This window comes from Balaenoptera physalus (genome assembly GCF_965194825.1).
Source record: "Balaenoptera physalus genome assembly, chromosome: 10".
Lineage (NCBI taxonomy): Eukaryota > Metazoa > Chordata > Mammalia > Artiodactyla > Balaenopteridae > Balaenoptera > Balaenoptera physalus.
Genome location: NC_138889.1, coordinates 24,899,510 through 24,917,907, shown reverse-complemented (window position 1 = coordinate 24,917,907; position 18,398 = coordinate 24,899,510). Strand labels below are relative to the sequence as shown.

Here is an 18,398-nt window from a genome sequence, read left to right as displayed (position 1 = left end):
GGTATTCGCTCCAAAGAATAAGGATACAGTATATTCTGATTAACTAGACATCATATATACAAACTCCATTCAATTTAACGAATACATTCACTGTCAATTACATACTATGTGCAAAGCAGCAGGACAGCCACAGGAGAATGGTAATACAAAATGATTTTTTTAAATAATCAATGCCTTCCACAAATATAAATATAGAAAGGCAACTCTATGTACAAACAGCTAACTGTATCAAACAAGATTGGAAAATAGTACAAAATAGATACTAATACAGTGATTGTACAGAGGAAGGAAAAGACAATTCTGCATGAAAATAGTCAAAAGAATAATGCTTAAGTAAGATGGGGGTCTTTCAGTATCTTGCTGAGAAGTTCAGAATTTATATGGGAGCTTATTGAAGGGTTTAAGCATTAAAATAAATACTCAGTGTTCTAGAAAGATAGAGGCCACGTGAAAGATGGTTTTGGATAGACAGGGCAACAGAGACAAAGAAACCAATTAGGAATTATCAATCATTCGATCAATATATCAAATGAAAGATTATGCAAGGTGGGGATAGGAAAAAGGGTCAGTCTTCGAGAGTAAACATACTTTAAAAAACGAGAATGCTAGCAACTACAGAATTTGGATTTCTTGACCTTTAACACTCCCCCTCCTCCCATCTCATCACTATCCACCAATTTATTACTGCTCTTGTTGTTCTGGAAACCACCCTCCACTTATCATTGAATGTCAAGCTGGTAATCTGAATTTCAAGATGATAATAATATTAAAAGGCTGTATACAGAAAGGTAAATATTAAAAAAGAGATTAATTTGAATCTATGATAATTTTATAACACTGATTGAATAAATTCTTAATAGCTTACACTATGTCTCTCAAACAAGCCCAGAAAAATATGGTATGTGTTCTTCCTAGCTCTTTGAATACAAACACATATTTATTATTATAAGAAATAGTCATCATCATAGTCATCATAATTATTTTCTTCTGTACATCATAATTATTTTCTTCTGTACGTGGTCCTAAAATCTAATACAAATTTCTTTGCTCTGTATTTTTTATAGTCTTTTTTTTGGGGGGGGGGCGTGGGGAGGTATAGTTGTTTTACAATGTTGTATTAGTTTCTACTGCACAGCAAAGTGAAGTAGAGTTCCCTGTATTATACAGCAGGTTCTCATTAGTTATCTATTTTATACATATTAGTGTATATATGTGAATCCCAGTCTCTCAATTCATCCCACTCTATATAGTCTTAAATAGGGTAAAATTCAGCTAAAATACTGCAACTCTTAATAAAGAGTAAATTATCCCAAAATTAATACATTTGGGGTATAATTTTTCTGTACTAGTGGAGTCCCTGAATACTGATTTATGTATACATTAAAATAAAATAAGAAAATCAAATAAAAGCCCACTTAAAGTCCTTGTAAAAAGAGTATCAATTAATAGTCTGACATTATGGTATTGGTATCCTGAGATTAAAGCAAATAAAACTAAAGTGAACCTGACTAAAATAAATTTAGCTTTCAAAAATCTATTCACTGGGCTTCCCTAGTGGCGCAGTGGTTGAGAATCTGCCTGCCAACGCGGGGGACACGCGTTCGAGCCCTCATCTGGGAAGATCCCACATGCCGCGGAGCAACTAGGCCCGTGAGCCACAATTACTGAGCCTGCGCGTCTGGAGCCTGTGCTCCGCAACGGCCACGATAGTGAGAGGCCCGCGAACCGAGATGAAGAGGGGCCCCCGCTTGCCGCAACTAGAGAAAGCCCTCGCACAGAAACGAAAACCCAACACAGCCAAAACTAAATAAATAAATAAATAAAAATAAAAGGAATTCCTTTTAAAAAAAAAAAAGTAAAATAAATATCCTTTAAAAAAAAGTCTATTCATTAAGAAAACACTGATTTATACCTATATTCTTTCATTCATACCCATCTATCCATCTAATAAATTTTAGTTAAGATCTAGGAATGTGCTAAGCATCAGTGATATACTGGAAAACACAGCAGTGTTCTCACAGAGCTAATACAAGACATGACGTCTTTTCTTATGCTTCAAAGTACTTACCTGCCTGCAACAACTCAGTATTAAATTATCAATACAATATGAAATTTTTGACATTAATGATAAACTTTATAAAGGGAACAAATTATTAATGTTTAAAATAAGTAAAAATTGTATGGAATTCTCAAATCTAGAGTTTTTAAGTAGATTTTTTGCTAACAGAATTAGTTATAGATTATTTCAAGGGTTTCCTTAAGTTCAATATCAATAATACAATGCAATTTAATTATAAATTTAGCCTACTTCTGCTATTTATCATTATTCATCAATTATCATAAAAAGAGCCTCAAAATAAAACAATTTCCTGTAAGATGGCATTAAAATGCACATGCAGATATACACACACACATACAGATTACACACCTACACACAGAGTCATGACCTGGTAAAATGGGAGAATTCCAAGGATATAGAGTCTAGAAAGATTCCAGGGGGGCGCTGTTAATAAGAGAATTAAAAATCAGATTGCTATTAGACTTTTCAAATACAAAACTAGATGCTAGAATACAATTTGCAATGAAAAGAAACGAAGCACAATTATTTCTAAAACGTCTAAACTGTAGAACAAGGTAATTTTTTAGAGATGTAAGCACTCTGAAAATTTAAAAACCACAAACATGTCTCAATTTAGAGAATGTATGCCTTAACAACAAAAATGAATCCAAGAAAAGGACAGCCTTGGAATCGTAAGACTAAGGAGTTAGAAAAGAAATTAGTAGAATATAATCTTTCATTAACATTTCAGGTAGTTGTTAATAAATAATTCCTTAAAGTTAAAAAAGTAAAAGCATATTAAAACAAATATATTACTAAAATTTCAAATTATTTAAAAAATAGTAAAGTCAAGTTTGAATGAAATAATGTCAAAAGCCTACGTTAAGGGAAAGGGAGCAACTAGTTACAAACAGTGTTTAATTCAGTCCAATGCCTGCTGAAGAACAGGAAGAAAACATATTTTTCAAACTGGGAGGGAAATAGAATTTTAAAAACTCCAATTCAGTTAAAGACAAGGGGGTGGGGTGTGGGATAATAAGAAAATACATCTTCGCCATAATCTTCAATGTTACGAAAAAGAACAAAGACCAAAAGACCAAGTTAATATAAAAGTGAATGCGGGGCTTCCCTGGTGGTGCAGTGGTTGAGAATCTGCCTGCTAATGCAGGGAACACGGGTTCGAGCCCTGGTCTGGGAAGATCCCACATGCCGCGGAGCAACTGGGCCCGTGAGCCACAACTACTGAGCCTGCGCGTCTGGAGCCTGTGCCCTGCAACGGGAGGGGCCGCGATAGTGAAAGGCCCGCGCACAGCGATGAGGAGTGGCCCCCGCTTGCCACAACTAGAGAAATCCCTCGCACAGAAACGAAGACCCAACACAGCCATAAATAAATTAATTAATTAAATAAATAAAGTAGCTATTAATTTAAAAAAAAAATGACTGGGAAAATTCCTCTTATTTTAAAACTGACATGTAGATTAGGATTTTTAAAAAAACTACACTTCAGAAATAGAATTAAGGAATTACACTTATATTTCATAGTAAAATAGACCTGATCATATCTTAAGCAAAGGAAAGTCTCAACAGATTTTTTTTAATTAATACATTTTTTAAATTAATTACATTCTTGGTCCATTAAGCTAAAAGAAACTAAAAATTATCAATAAAAGAATAACACTGTACTTGAAAATTTAAAAAGAAAAGAAAAAAAGCCTACTCATGAACTCTCAGAATATGGAGGAAAAAAAAATTAAAATTGTGAGCATATTATTTCCAATGGAATTTGGTCATAGCAATCCTTAAAGAAAAATTTAGAGCATAAATGTATTCAGAAGAGCACAAGAAAGGTTTAAAATACATAAAATCTTCAAAAAGAAAATACAAATCAACATATATCAATATAACTTATAGTGATAAATATAGAAATGAAGAAATTCAGAGAGATACAAAAGTAATTAATAAAACCAAAAATTCCTTCTTGGGTAAGTCTAACAAGAAAGAAACAAGCCTTTGACAAGTCTGATTACAGAAAATCAGAGAAAGAAAAAAATATAAGGAGAAAACTGAGCACAACTATACATCAATAAATGTGAAAGTCTAAACAAAATGGATGGTTTTCTAAGAAAAGAAATCATCAAAATTACCTCAAGGAAAGGTAGAAATGGGATAGAATATATCCATAGAAGAAATCTTAAGGGTAGTCCTTTCAGAAGGAACAGAACATTACTATCTTATTTACGAAGTCCAGAAATCAGATGGTGAAACTCCCTAGCTCCTAAGCATAAATAACCCTATTAGCAAACCTAAACAGAAAAAAAACCCTAAATAAAACAAAAACTTAAATAAAACACCACTAGAAAATTCAGCAGTTGTGTAAAAAGTAGAGCACACACACATATAGGAAAGGGGATCAAGAAGACATTAAGAAATCCAATTAATGTGTGATCTTCCCCTACCTGGAATGTTTTTCCCAATGCTTTCATCATTCTTCAGGTCTTAGTTTATATTTTACCTTCTCAGATGATAATACCAAAGGAGGTACTCTCCTCATCTCTCTACCATACCATTCTCTTTATTTCCTCCACAGTACTACCACAGTCTAAAATTATCTTGTCCTTGGGTACTTGCTTATTATCTCTCTTCTCCATATAAAAAAGAGAGGAACCATTCAGACTTAGCACTATCACCAGTTTGTGGCAAAGTTCCTGGCACAATGCAATATCCGATATTGCAAGTATCCAAATACTCGCTGAATAAATACTAAAAATGAGAAACACCATTACCAATATTAGGTCAATGTATTCATGTAATTCACTACATTAAAATGTTAGAGGTGAAAAGAATATGTATCATCTCAACAAAAACACATGATAAAACACAGTATCTATTACCATGGAAATACCTGGTAAGCCAAGAAGGACACTTTTGTTCTTGACAATGTATTCTATCAGATATCTAAGGCATGTATCAAGTAGGAGTTTAAAAATTAGAAGCATTCCATGTAAATCAGAAAAGATGCCCAAATCAGAACTAGAAGGGAACAGATCTGGAAACCTAACCAATGCAACAAGACCAGAAAACAAAATAAAACAAACAAAAAAACAAAATAGAGAAGTAAATACTGAAAAAAGGAAACAACAAAATGTCATCATTTGCAGAAAACATAATAATCTTCTAGAAATTTCGAGAGACTCAATTGAAAATTAAGTAAATGGTAAGATCAACATACAAAAATCAATAGATTTCCTATACAGTAGCAATAACCAATTGAAAAATAAAGTGCAAAATGGAAGAAAAGATGTAATTCACAATAACAACAAAAACTACAAAATAGCCCCGGCATCTGGTTCCCATTCCCCCCACCCACCCCTTCCCCCCGCGCCCCCCCTTCCTACTCCTTAAAAATTCAGAAGAGCCTCCACCGAGGAGGAAAGCCCGCCCAGCACAGGGCGGAACGGGCGCCCGGACTCCTGGCTGCAGCCCCCGCCCCGCAACCCAGATGGAAGCGTTCGCTGCGTCCCCGCCTCCTGCCAAGAATCCGGCTCAGTCTACACCTCGGTCTTCCGGGCTCCCCCAAACCAGAAATCCACTCACTCAGACAAGGCTTTGATCTTCCAACTTTGCCAGGGAGCAGAGAAGCCTCACGACCCGTCGCCTCCGCGCCCCCCGCCTCCTGGAGCCGCAAACCCTACAAAACCGGATCAGAAACCGTCTCACGCTACCACTGCCTGTGCCAGGAATCCCAGACTCGGCTGACCTCAAGCCTCTTTTTCCCAAAAGCAAAAAGTCTTATCTAACCAGTAAACCAGCTGCTTTCCTCAGCAAGGGGAGGATCAAACTCGGGAGAGGGCAGGGGCGGGCCGTCGGGGCGGGGGACGCGACCCCGAACCGGGGGCGGGAACCCTGGGCTCCGGGTGGGCGCGCGTGGCCCCCGTGCGGGGCCTCAGGCCGCCGGTAGCGCCGCGTTCCCCGGGCGGAGGGGAGGTGGGGCGGCCCCGTTACCTGGAGGACCAGGGCGGCCCGAGGCCCGGCTCTCATCTCCGCCGAGCCCCCCCGGCCTGCCCCCGGGCCCCAATCCACCCCGACGCGTCCAGAGCCCCGGTGGGCGGTCGCAGCCCCCGAGCCCTGGTCGGAGGCGCTCGCAGGAGAAGCGCGGAAAGCGGCAGCCGGTCCAGCAATGGCGACGCGCGGAGGCTCGGCCTCTCCGCACGAGGGGCCGGGGCGGCCGGGGGCGCGAGGCCGGGCGGCAGGAGAGACGCGGAGGACGCGGGTGCCCCGGGCTCGGGCCGCTCGGGCGCGCAGACTGAGCCCCGGCCGGCGCTCAGGGACCCTCTGCGCGGACCTGGGCTGGGACGGGAGGACTGGAGGAGAGGAGACAGAGGCGAGAGGGGGCGGGGGAGGGGAGGGGGCGGGGGGCGCCGCCACCCTTTTATCCCACCTCCCAAAGGCACTCCGGCGCACACTCGCACCCAGACTCCCATCCAGCACCGCTCCGGCGCGGCGCCCCCGGGGGAGGGGATCTGCTCCCGCTCCGCCCCCGCCGCGACGGCCACTCGCACAAGTCTCTCCCCCGGGCCCCCGCCACCCCGGCCGAGACCCCCGAAGCGCCGGGCGCCGCGCCCGCCGCCCCTCTCTGCGCCCGCCCGGAGCGCGCCCCGAAATAGCCGGCCTGCCCACTTCAAAGGGCCGCCCGGCACATCGAAGCGCGCGGTCCGCCTGCCGCCTCTGCCTCGCACTCACCAGGGGTCCGCGCGCGCGCTCCGCGCCCAGACCTCGCGGGCGCCCCGGGCAGGGCCTCGGCCCCGGCCCCCGGATCGGCTCGCCGCCACGGCCCCGGGCCCCCCCCCCCCCCCCGGGCCGGTCCCGGCGTCGGGGAACATGCGGGAGTCGCACGGCCGGGGAGGGAGTGCGGGGAACCCGGCGGCGAGGGAGGGTGCAGATGCGCGCCCCGCCGCCCCTCTTTCTGCGGAATATCCGAGTGGGCCTCGCCCCCGCCGCGGCCGCCTTCGGCCCCTCCGGCCCCCGCCCGGCACGGCTTTCGACACGGGCCCCGCTTCCAGCAGCCACTCCGGGCACCCAACGTCCTCCGGGCGCTTCCAACAAAAACTGCGCCGTGGATTTCACTGTGCAGTTCAAAGGCGCGAGCCGGCGCACTGTCCTGAAAAGGAGGTACGCGCCCGCCGCGCTCCGGGCCGCCCCACTCCGGGGCCGTCCGGCTAGCGGCCGCCCTCCCGGCCGCCTCTCAGCCAGGCCGGAGCCCCTCCCGCGCCCTGCGCCCGCGACGCGGCTGGGCGCGACCTTGCCCCCGGCCCGGGGGGACCCGGCTCGGAAGCCGCTCGGCCCGGGCCGCACCTCCGCCCCCACCTTTTACAGCACAGCTTTCGCCGGGGCAGACGGGCGCCTCCGACGCCCGGAGGGGTTACTTTTATTTCCCGGCGCTCCGGTGTTTACCGAGTTGCCAAGACCTTATCAAAGCGCAGCCAGCTCTAGCAGACTCCCCCAGGCCGGGCCCGGGCCGCCAGTGATCCCGCCGCGCCAATCACTGCCGCGCTCGGCCGGCCCGCGCCTCCCGCCTTAAAGGGACAGCGCCCCGCGCCCGCCCCGGCCCGGCCCAGCCCACCCCCGCCCCCCGCCAGGGCCCGAGGCCACCCGGGCGCTCCCGGCAAAGAAAAAAAAAAAAAAAAAAACTAAAAAATACTCAGGAGTAAACCTAACAAGAAAAATGTAAGACCTACATGAAAAAAAACGATAAAACTTTACTAAAGGACATAAAAGAACACCTGAAGAAATGGAGAGGCATACCATGCTCCTGGATGGGAAGATTCAATAGTGTAAAGATGTCAATTCTCCCCAAATTAATCTGTAAATTCAATGCACTTCCAATCAAAATCCCAAAGGGATTTTTAATGGAACTTGACATGTTGATTCTAAAGTTCATCTGGAAGAGAAAATACACAGAAATTGCCAAAATTTTTTGGAAAAAGACAATGGGGAGGGGTGCCCTACCAGATGTCAAACATAAAATGACAATCATCAAAACAATGGAGTATTAAATCCAGAACAAATATATTTTGGACTTTTAAAATATGATAGAGATTGTATATCAAGTCAGTGGGAAAAAAAGACATATTGTTCAATAAATTATTTTGGGAGAAGGGTTACAAAACTGAAAAAATTAGGTCCCAACCACAGAATATATATTCTAAAAATTCCAGATGAATTAAAATCTACTAGAAACATAAATAAAACTAAGAAGTAGTAGAAGAAAATATAAGAGACTAAATTACTATAAGAAGGCTTTTCTGGAAAGACACAAAACCTAGAAGCTAGGAAGGAAAGGACTGATAGATTTTGACAGTATAAAAATGAAAAATCCAAAGATTCCATAAAGTAAGACAATTGACAAGTTAGGAGAAAATGTTATAAAATATGATGAGTATATTATAAACAGAATTATAAAGAAATCCTAAAATTTAAGTAAGAAAAAGGCAAATCCCGCAATGGGCAAAATGATATGAGTAGGCAATTTATACAAGACATAACAAATGACCAATAGATATGCTCAACTTCACTGGGAATCAGGTAAATACAAATTAAAATGTGGTATTACTTTTTATCCATTGACAGATAATGCCTATTTTGGAGATTTGGCAGAATCTATAATCGACATTTTAAAGTGCAGTTTTCCTTCTAAGAATTTAGTGTACAGAAATACTTGTACATGTAAGCAAAAAAATATGTACAAGGATGTTCATTAAAGTATCGATTATAACAAAAAAAAATCTAAGTAATCCATATGCCCATCAACAGAATAAGTTAAATAAATTATACTATGAAATAATAAATAACCATCTAAAGAATAAAGTAGGTCTACATATAAAAGCCTACACCACGACTATCTAAGGTGCGTATCCTGCTCATTCTGTCCCTTCACTTTTCATCCCTTTACACTTCATTATTTATCTTTATGAAACTTAACAATATAGTGACATTTTCCCCCCAACTTGTTTATTATCTTCTTCTTACTTGAATAAAATTCACTTAGGCAAGGACCATATTTTGTTCCTTGCTCTGTCCTTTGCAACTAGAACAGAGCCGTAAGCATAAAAATATTTCCTGAATAAATACATGAATACTGATGTAGAAAGATATCAACATTACATCAGGTGAAAAGTGCCTCAGTAAAGCAGGCGTGGTATGTGTCTGCTTAAGTTGATTTTAAAAACAAAATGTATGTGTACAAGAACACAAGCAAAAAATTTCAAGATATATAAACCCAAGCGATTAACAGTGTAATCAAAGAGTGAAATCAATGAGAGAATTTTACATTTTTACTTGTCTGTACCCTTCTATATTGCTTACCTTTAAAAACAACAACAACAAAAAAGACCACGTAGTTTCCTACTGTGTAATCTTCGCAAATAATTTTTAAAAAAACCTTTAGATCTTCAAAGAGAAATATCAAGAATAACTTACTTATTTCCATATTTCTAACAAAAATTCCAAAGGAACTACCATAATAATTTGTATTATTTTGAGGTATATAGGATTAACTTGCTGGTATATGTAATTCAGTCTGAAATGCACATGCAACCCAATAATTTTTAAATGAATGCAAAAAGTCTTGGCATCAAAATCAGTCATTGTAAGATTCAGTTAAAGCAACTGCTTGGTTTCCCAAGAGAAGAAAAATCAGGAGAATATTATATTCTTTCCCTTCATTCTTTTTCCTTCTGTATTCAATTAAATTTTTCTGAAAGTCAGGTTTATTGAAGTATAACTTCGAATATATTCACCCATTTTTAGTTGTAGAAATCTGCGAATTTTGACAACTATATAGTTACGTAATTGCCACCATAAACAAGATAGACAATATTTCTTATATTCAAAAATTTCTCTTGTTCCTTTATAGGCAATCTCTTACCACTACCCTCTGCCCCTAGCAATCATGTTTTCTGTTACTTTCATTTTCTCTTTCACAGAATGAAATGGAATCATCCAGAGTTTTGAGTGCAGCTTCTTTCACAAATGCACAATGCCTTTAAGATTCATCCACCCTACAGCATGCGTTAGCAGTTCATTCCTTTTTATTGTTGAATATTACCTGACTAGGATCTCTAGTAGTATGTTGAGTAGGAATGATAAGAATGGGCAACTCTGCCTTGTTCTCAACCTTAGGGGGAAAGCATTCATTCTCACCATTAAGTGTGACATTACTTCCAGGTTTTTCATAAATACCCTGTATGAGGTTAAAAAAATTCTCAGCAAACACAAGAATTCTCTGAAAATTTTGCTGAAACTTTTTTCAACAATGCATGTTGAATTTTGCCAAATTCTTTCTGTATATATAGTGAGATTATAAAATAATTTTTCTTGAGTATATAAATGTAGTGAATTACACTGATTGATTAGCAAATGTTAAATCAACTTTGCATTCCTAGAATGTACACCATTTGTTCATGATGTATAATCTTGTTTATATATTGCTAGATTCTGTTTGCTAATATTTTGTTAGGATTTTACATCTAGGTTCATTGCATATTGGTCTATAATTTCATTTTCTTATAATATCTTTGCTTGGGTTTTGGTATTAGGGTAATAATGCAGGTCTTATGAGTTGGGAAGTGACTCCTCATCATCTATTTTCTGGAAAAGTTTCTGCAGAATTGGAATTATGTCTTCCTTTCATATAATTCACAGATGAAGCCATTCAGATGTGGAGTTTTCTTTGCTGGAGGGTTTTTAATTAGAAATACTATTTCTCTGTTAGATATAATATTATTCTGGTTATTTATTTATCTTGAGTGAAATTTGATATTTTGTGTTTTTCACAGAATTGTTCATTTCATCTAAGTTACATTAGCTGGCAAAGTAATTCATAACACTCCCTTATTAACCTTTTAATGTATATGGCCGGGATAGCTTGTCTTTTCTCTCTTTTTCTCTCAATCACTTTTAATGATTCTTTCAAAGAACCTACTTCCAACTTTCAGTTTTATTTTCTTTGTTGTTTTTATTTTCAATTTCATTAATTTCTAGTTATGTTTATTTTTGTTAATTTATATTCTACTGTTAGGTTTATTATTGCTTGCATTCTGCTTGCTTTGGTTTAATTTGCTCTTCTTTTTCCAATTTCTTTTTTTTTTTTAATTTATTTTTAATTAATTATTTATTTATTTCTGGTTGCATTGGGTCTTCATTGCTGCGTGCGGACTTTCTCTAGTTGCGTCGAGTGGGGGCTGTTCTTTACTGTGGTGTGTGGGCTTCTCATTGTGATGGCTTCTCTTGTTTCGGAGCATGGGCTCCAAGCGCGTGGGTTTCAGTAGTTATGGCATGCGGGCTCAGTAGTTGTGGCTCGCAGGCTCTAGAGAATAGGCTCAGTAGTTGTGGTGCATGGGCTTAGTTGCTCCACGGCATGTGGGATCTTCCCAGACCAGGGCTCAAACCCATGTCCCCTGCATTGGCAGGTGGATTCTTAACCACTGCGCCACCAGGGAAGTCCTTCCATTTCTTAATGTAGAGCTTGAGGTCACTGACTTTACTCTTTTTTAATATAAGCATTTAATGTTATAAATTTCCCTCTAAGCATTGCTTTAGCTGCATACCACAAATTCTGATATATTTCATTCAATTCAAAATAGTTTCTAATTTTCCATGTGGCTACCTCTTTGACCTATGTATTATTTTTAAGGTATGTTATTTAATTTCTAGATATTTGGGGGTTTTCCAGAGATCTTTCCATTTTTTATTTTTAGTTTAATTCCATTAGTCAGAGAACACAGAATCTTTTCATCAGAGTCAAAATATGTTTGAAGTTTTATAGGAATTTTAAATAAAGTTAATGGAATGATAATTGACAGAAAGTCATACTACCAAAGCTGTATGCTTAAAAATGATAAAAATGATAAAATTTTACTACTCAATAAACATCAAATATGAGAAGGTTAACAGTCAATTAAAAAGAAAGATTTCTGGGCTTCCCTGGTGGCGCAGTGGTTGAGAATCTGCCTGCCAATGCAGGGGACACGGGTTCGAGCCCTGGTCTGGGAAGATCCCACATGCCACGGAGCAACTGACCCCGTGAGCCACAATTACTGAGCCTGCGCGTCTGGAGCCTGTGCTCCGCAACAAGAGAGGCCGCGATAGTGAGAGGCCCGCGCACCGCGATGAAGAGTGGCCCCCGCTTGCCACAACTAGAGAAAGCCCTCGCACAGAAACGAAGACCCAACACAGCCATAAATAAAAATAAATAAATAAATAAAATTTAAAAAAAAGAAATATCTATAAAAAAAAAAGAAAGATTTCTATATCAATATTTCTTTTATATTTAACAACAAAAAAAATGAATGCTCCATTCTAAGAATCCTAAATTTCTGAAGGTGGAAAGGATCTTAAACATCACCTAATCAATGATAACCTATTCTCATGGTTATACATTGAACATTTACACCTTTTTCGAACTCTGAAGTTTTACGTTTTAATATCTAGCCTCTATAATTCTATCATTTTGTTATTATCTATTAAATCTTATTTAACTGCATTCTAGGATCCTAACCTTTCCTCTTTCGTTCAGTCTATCCGTTCCCTTCTGGATCATTTCCTTCCCGACCAATTCACAAATAAATGTGCCCACCATCTCAAGTATTTTATAATCACACCCTTCTGAGCTTCTCTTCCTGGACTAACTCATTTAAATACTAATATGTCCCCTTCGTTTCATCTTGAGTCTTTTTGTCTGTTTAAGTTATGTTTAAGTTAGGTAAGTTAACAAGGTAACGTCATCCATAAACACGTTTTAACTGATAATTTAAAATATCAGTTTCCACTGACAATTTTCAAATATTTCTCTCTCCCAAATAGACTTCTCTGCTGAGCTTCAGTTCTATTTTATCTAAACTGTTTGATATCTCTTCCTGGATGTGCTATAGACACCTCAGTGAAACATATCTTAAATTGATATCTTTCTGTACTCTTTTCCCCATCTCCAAGAAGAGAAAGCTCTTCTTCCTCCTGTATTTCTTCTCAGAGGAACGTACAGAGCCTTGCCTTTACTATCTTCACTGTCTCCCTGGCTCCACTGCTCAGAGATAATACTCTACAATGGACGGCAACAGAGGAGGGGATAGACTATCATCCAAATAAATGACTGAACCCTATCTAAATTATATATGTTTTAGGTTTTATATATATATAAATAAACAATATATATATAAAACCTAAAACTTAGTCAAGCGCAAATAATTAAAAGTCAGATTTCTAAGTATTCCAATTCCTTTTAAAATGTAAATAAGATTTATGACTCTTTTGTTAAAAACTGGCCAATGGCTCCCATTTCACTTAAAGCAATGTCAAAGTCTTTACAATGTCCTAAGGTAGGAAAAATTATTATATTTCAGTGACTTATGTAACCAAAGCTCTAAGAACACAATAGGTACTCAATGAAATAATTGCTGAATGAATAATTTCCAATATTTGGGTAAGATCTAAAAAAAAGAATATTCTTGGCATATCAAACAATGGTGAGCAGCAGCAACCTTAGGACACTAGATACTTGCTCACTTAAATTCCTAAGTATTTATGAACCACATTGGATAAATTTCAGTAATAACTGGAACAGGTCACTGCTACCTATTATAAAAAATACTTTTCTTTATCCATTAATTTTACTTTATTTGAGTCGAGGTAGTATTTAAAAGGACGTACATTTTTTATGCCATGTAATAAGAATAAAGACACTACTTCTGCTCGCTTGTGACTTTCACTCAATTTTTAAATCCTGAAACTAGAAAAAATGGTAACCATTTTCGTAGGTGAGGCTTTAGAACATTTGTATTATCAATCTCAATGAACTTACAAAAAGATGCCTTTTAATTTTAAAATTAATTGTATTTTGCATAGAAATGAGTCCTAAAAATCTGAATTTATATATAGAAGCCAAATAGACTCTACAACCAAATAAAGGGTAAAGCAATGCTTACCCTCCTCCACCCACACCAAAAAATGCTTCAGAAAACAGGCAATCACCTTGTCATGCTTCCTTGTTTGGGGAACACACATTAGTCCAAAACAGTGCAAGACTACGATATAAATATATACAGAATTCACATGATAATTTTTTAAGGCAAAGAAATATAACAAGGTTAAAAATTTATTCCCAGTCTTCAATTCTAAAAGCTGGATGGATGTTATTATAAAGAAACCTTTCAAAGAGCACATTTTAAACTACTTAGTAAATGATTTCACTGTAGCAATCAAGAATAGATAGCTAAAAAAAAAAAAAAAAGAATAGATAGCTACATAGAGGAAAAATGAAAACACCAACTGTCTTAAGCTATAAGAAGAGGTGTTTGTGGCTTTAGATACAATCATTATAGACAGCTGTGAAAGTACTTTATCTCACTAATCTTAAACTGAAAGAAAGAGGTATTTTGGCAAGCTGTGCTAATGACGCAAAACATTGTGTTAAAGACATGTATGTCAAGGTATATGTGAAGAATAGTGAATAAAATTAATTCATAAAATGTTAGCATGGACAAGAATCAATATTTTTCAAAATTACTTCATCAAGTAAGTAGACATTTAAGTAGATCCTCTATATCCTGAAGGTTATACTTAAGTAGCTATTATCAAGCAACTAGATTCCTTGCTTAGCACCGACCTCAAGAACCATTTCAAAGGACTGAAATACAGTAAGAGCTCTCCCTAACTAAGTTGGTGAGTATTTTTTGGCATGACCTGATAAAAGGTTCACAAAATTAGTCAAATGGCCCCTGGAAATTATACTGCTCTTTGCAAGCTGTCATTAAGTAACTCTTACTCTGGAATAATTTTACTAGACATACATAAAATCACAATCATGAAAATACATGCCTGGGAAAAAAAAAACTCAAACTTTGTCCTATCTTGGTTTCCCCAGTGAAATCTTACTTTTTAAATTCACTGATTTTGTTGTCTGCCGGCAGACAAGAAGTAGCAGGCATGCAGTCTGCATCACATAGTGTTTCCACAAAAGTTTTGTTTCCCTCCTAGGAATAGGACTATTTTGCAGTGAGTTGACGCAAATATGAAATTTAAATATCTTAAATTACAAAGATTAAAAATTAATTATCGTTTACATTATTAAAAGAATCTTCATGGCCAATTCAACTCAGTAGATTTTCTTAGCTAATTAATTTGGATGTGAGTCTTAATAATGGGATCAGTAACTCCTGGTTGGTAGGATCTATGTCTTTACTAATCTATTACTACCATAGCACTTCACACATCAAATGTCACAGACATAGCATATTTTATTTACTACATTTAAAATGTTTGAAAGAAACTAATACATTCAATTTTCAGAAAGAGCTTTGTAAGCATTCTCTAACTAAAATGTTCTATTTGTCTGCTGGTTATCAAGAACTCAGGATGCATTCTGAATAGCACTCTTTTAGCCTCCAACTCCCCACCAAACACTCTAAACTGAGCAGCTCTGAAATAGTTGTTAGCTCTTGTGTTGCTAATATATCCTACCCACAGTAAAAAGGGTTCTTGTGGTAGAAGGTGGAAAAGCAGTTATTATGCCAATACCACTGAAGTCTTATATTCCTATAGTCATATAGTAAATACCGTTTACATTATGGAAATCAAGGTTTATGCAATGTTTACGGCATAGACAATTGTGCTATAACACAATAAATGCATCCTGACGAACCTCACATTCTGCAAAATAGCACATTAAAAATAATAGGACTTAGGGAAAAAATAGGACTGGGGACATTCCACTCAAAACTTAAGCAACTCTAATCAGAACACCACAAATAAAGAAATATGTCTTAACTTTTAAAAGAAAAGAGAACCCTGTTACAGCACTTTCAAGAAAGAACATTTAGCCAAACTAAGCCAAGACAAAGAAATTCAGGTGAATGAAAATCACATTAAATATATTATTTACTCTTTGACTTGGGGTATTCAAGTGTGTTAGTATACTTTACATTCAGCTCCTATTATCCCGTGGTACACAACCTAAAAATATTGGGAAAAACCATGTATGAACCAACGTACCCTCAGACTTATACTACTGCCATCATTCACCTTAGATAGCCATATGTATAATCTAAATCAACACATTTTTGAAATTACCCCAGGAAAACAAATATAGACTAGAATTGTCCCAAGCAAACTGAAACATGGTCACTGCATCTACTTAATAATTGTACATGATATATAATATAGGAATATAGGCAAGCACTAATCTCCTTTCTGTCTCTACAGATTTGCTATTCTGGGCCTTTCATATAAATGGGACCATACAATATGTGATCTTTTGAGAGTGGCTGCTTTTCTTTACAGAATGCTTTCATGGTTCATCCATGTTGTAACATGGATCAATATTTCATTCCTTTTTATAGCTGAATGCTATTCTATCGTACGGATATTCCACATTTTGTTTATTCATTTGTCAGATTGACATTTGAATTTTTTCCACCTTTTGTTTTTAGAAATATGCTTCTATGAACATTCACGTACAAGCTTTTGTGCAGACGTAAGTTTCTATTTCTCTTAGGTATATATTTAGTAGTGGAACTGCTGGGTCATAGGGTAACTCTGTGTTTAACACTTGCAGGAACTGTCAAGCTGTTTTGTAAAATGGCCGCACATTTTGTAAAATGGCTCAGACTGTACTTTCTATCCAAAGGTCTCCAAAACCACTTTAGATGCAAAATGTTTAAAGTTGACCTTTGCTGCTGCCCAAATCAGAGCCACTGTGGGCAGTCTGCCAGATGGCATCTTAGGTTTCTCAGGAAGAAATTAGAATACACAAAGGGGGAACTAAGTGTACAATTACATAATGTAGATTTCATATTTAATTTTATGGGAAAAGCAATAATTAGGTGGCTTTTGGTTTTAACTGGAAATAGCCACTCATTGGGAAATAATTACTCGCTAATGGCCTTAGCAAGTCACTCTGGAGCTTCTCCTAGAACTAGAAAACCTAAGTTCTGCTCCCAGCAGAACATGGAGACGGTGCCCAGTGCTGGCGAGGCAGCACAGAACAGGGGAGTCGTCGCTGGAGGGAGCGGAAGACAGTGCAGCCACTCTGGAAAGGAGTTGGCCAGCTCCCTAGAAAGCGAAACTCCATTGCCCACTTTTCCCCAGTGTCACCTCTTGTGCAAGTCAAGTCAGCGTCCCAGCAGGATCCTGACGTTGACACGACTGCCCCTGTCATCCGTTGCCCTGGGAAGGCCCCCGGCGGCTTTCGGTCTGGGGCTCTTCCCAGTCAGGCGAGCGTTTGTGTACAGTTTCTGTGTGGACTTCAGTCTCCATTTCCCCGGGGTAAGTGCCCATGACTGCGGTTGCCGAGTCCTGCGACGGCTGCTTTTTTAGGAAGTTTCGAAGTAGGGGAGCGCCTGGCCTGAGCCCCGCGTGCCGGCCTCTGCCCATCTCTCTGCCGCCTCAACCCCAGGAGGCAAGGTCCACGTGGACCAGCGCTCCCTCGGCACCTGCTCTGCCCTCGGTCCTCAGGGTCACAGGGCTTCCCCAGAGCACGGGCGGCGTGGGCCCCTCCCTGAGTCCCGCTCCACCCCCACCTCATCCGGGCCCCCCTTCCCCCGTGGCTTTGGTGGGAGGGTCTCAAGGAAGGACCCCCTCCTCCGAGCCTACTCCACCCTCAGCCCCCGCTCTCACAGAGCTTCCATCCCGACGCCAGGCCCGTGGGGCTCCCGCAGCAGCAGCGCTGGGACTGCCGGGTTTCTGCAGCTCTTCAGTTCGGACTCCATCTACCCGGAGTCAGAGCCCGCAGGTCAGGGCTCGGCCCACGCCAGCCACGGGTCCACGTCGTCCTCTGCGCTTGTGGCCGACAGGCTGTGTCAGGAGTTCCCACGCCCCCAGCCCGAGTTCTGTTCGTTGGCTAGCGCGGGCCCCCAGAACACAAGCCCCCAGTCCACGGACTAGAGCACCGGGCTATTCGAAAGGAACAGCCAGGTGGAAGGAGGAGGTGGGGAGGCGTGGGGCGGGGCGCGGGGCTTCCAGGCCGCCAGCAGGCACCCACCCCGCAGCTCTCTGAACCCCGTGTTTACCGAGATCTTGTTCCATGAGCACGATTACAGCGGGGGCCATGGGCAACGGATTCACATTGCAACCCCTGGCCCTCTCCCCTCGCAGGAGGTGGGCAGGCAGGGGGGCCGTAAGATGCAACCCGGCCTGTGGCTTTAGGTTTAGGAGCTGTGTGCCAGGACTGGGGGCCAAGACCCGACCCCTTTCTCCCGTAATTCACAGCGCGGCTCCTGCTGGGCACGGAGGCTGGGGGACGACGGGAGGCTGAAGAGCATGGCGTCTGCCTTCACCCCCTCCCTCCTCT

General features: G+C 40.6%; 1 protein-coding gene and 1 pseudogene across 2 annotated transcripts in view; both read right to left on the bottom strand.

Annotated features, from left to right (window-relative positions):
* LOC309636371 (ankyrin repeat domain-containing protein 17-like) overlaps nt 1-18,398 on the bottom strand; it is a 241,042-nt pseudogene that overhangs the window by 121,497 nt on the left and 101,147 nt on the right. Inside the window, exon 2 of the transcript XR_014268510.1 lies at nt 7,862-7,997. The product of XR_014268510.1 is annotated as an ankyrin repeat domain-containing protein 17-like (transcript). The remainder of the gene's footprint in view (nt 1-7,861; nt 7,998-18,398) is intronic.
* LOC309636404 (uncharacterized protein) lies at nt 2,446-6,939 on the bottom strand (the record flags this gene model as incomplete). The annotated part of the gene is made up of 3 exons (XM_082409580.1): nt 2,446-4,701; nt 5,654-6,831; nt 6,918-6,939. 2 exons carry the CDS (start codon nt 6,937-6,939, stop codon nt 5,849-5,851), a joined length of 1,005 nt encoding a protein of 334 aa, XP_082265706.1. The 3' UTR covers nt 2,446-4,701; nt 5,654-5,848.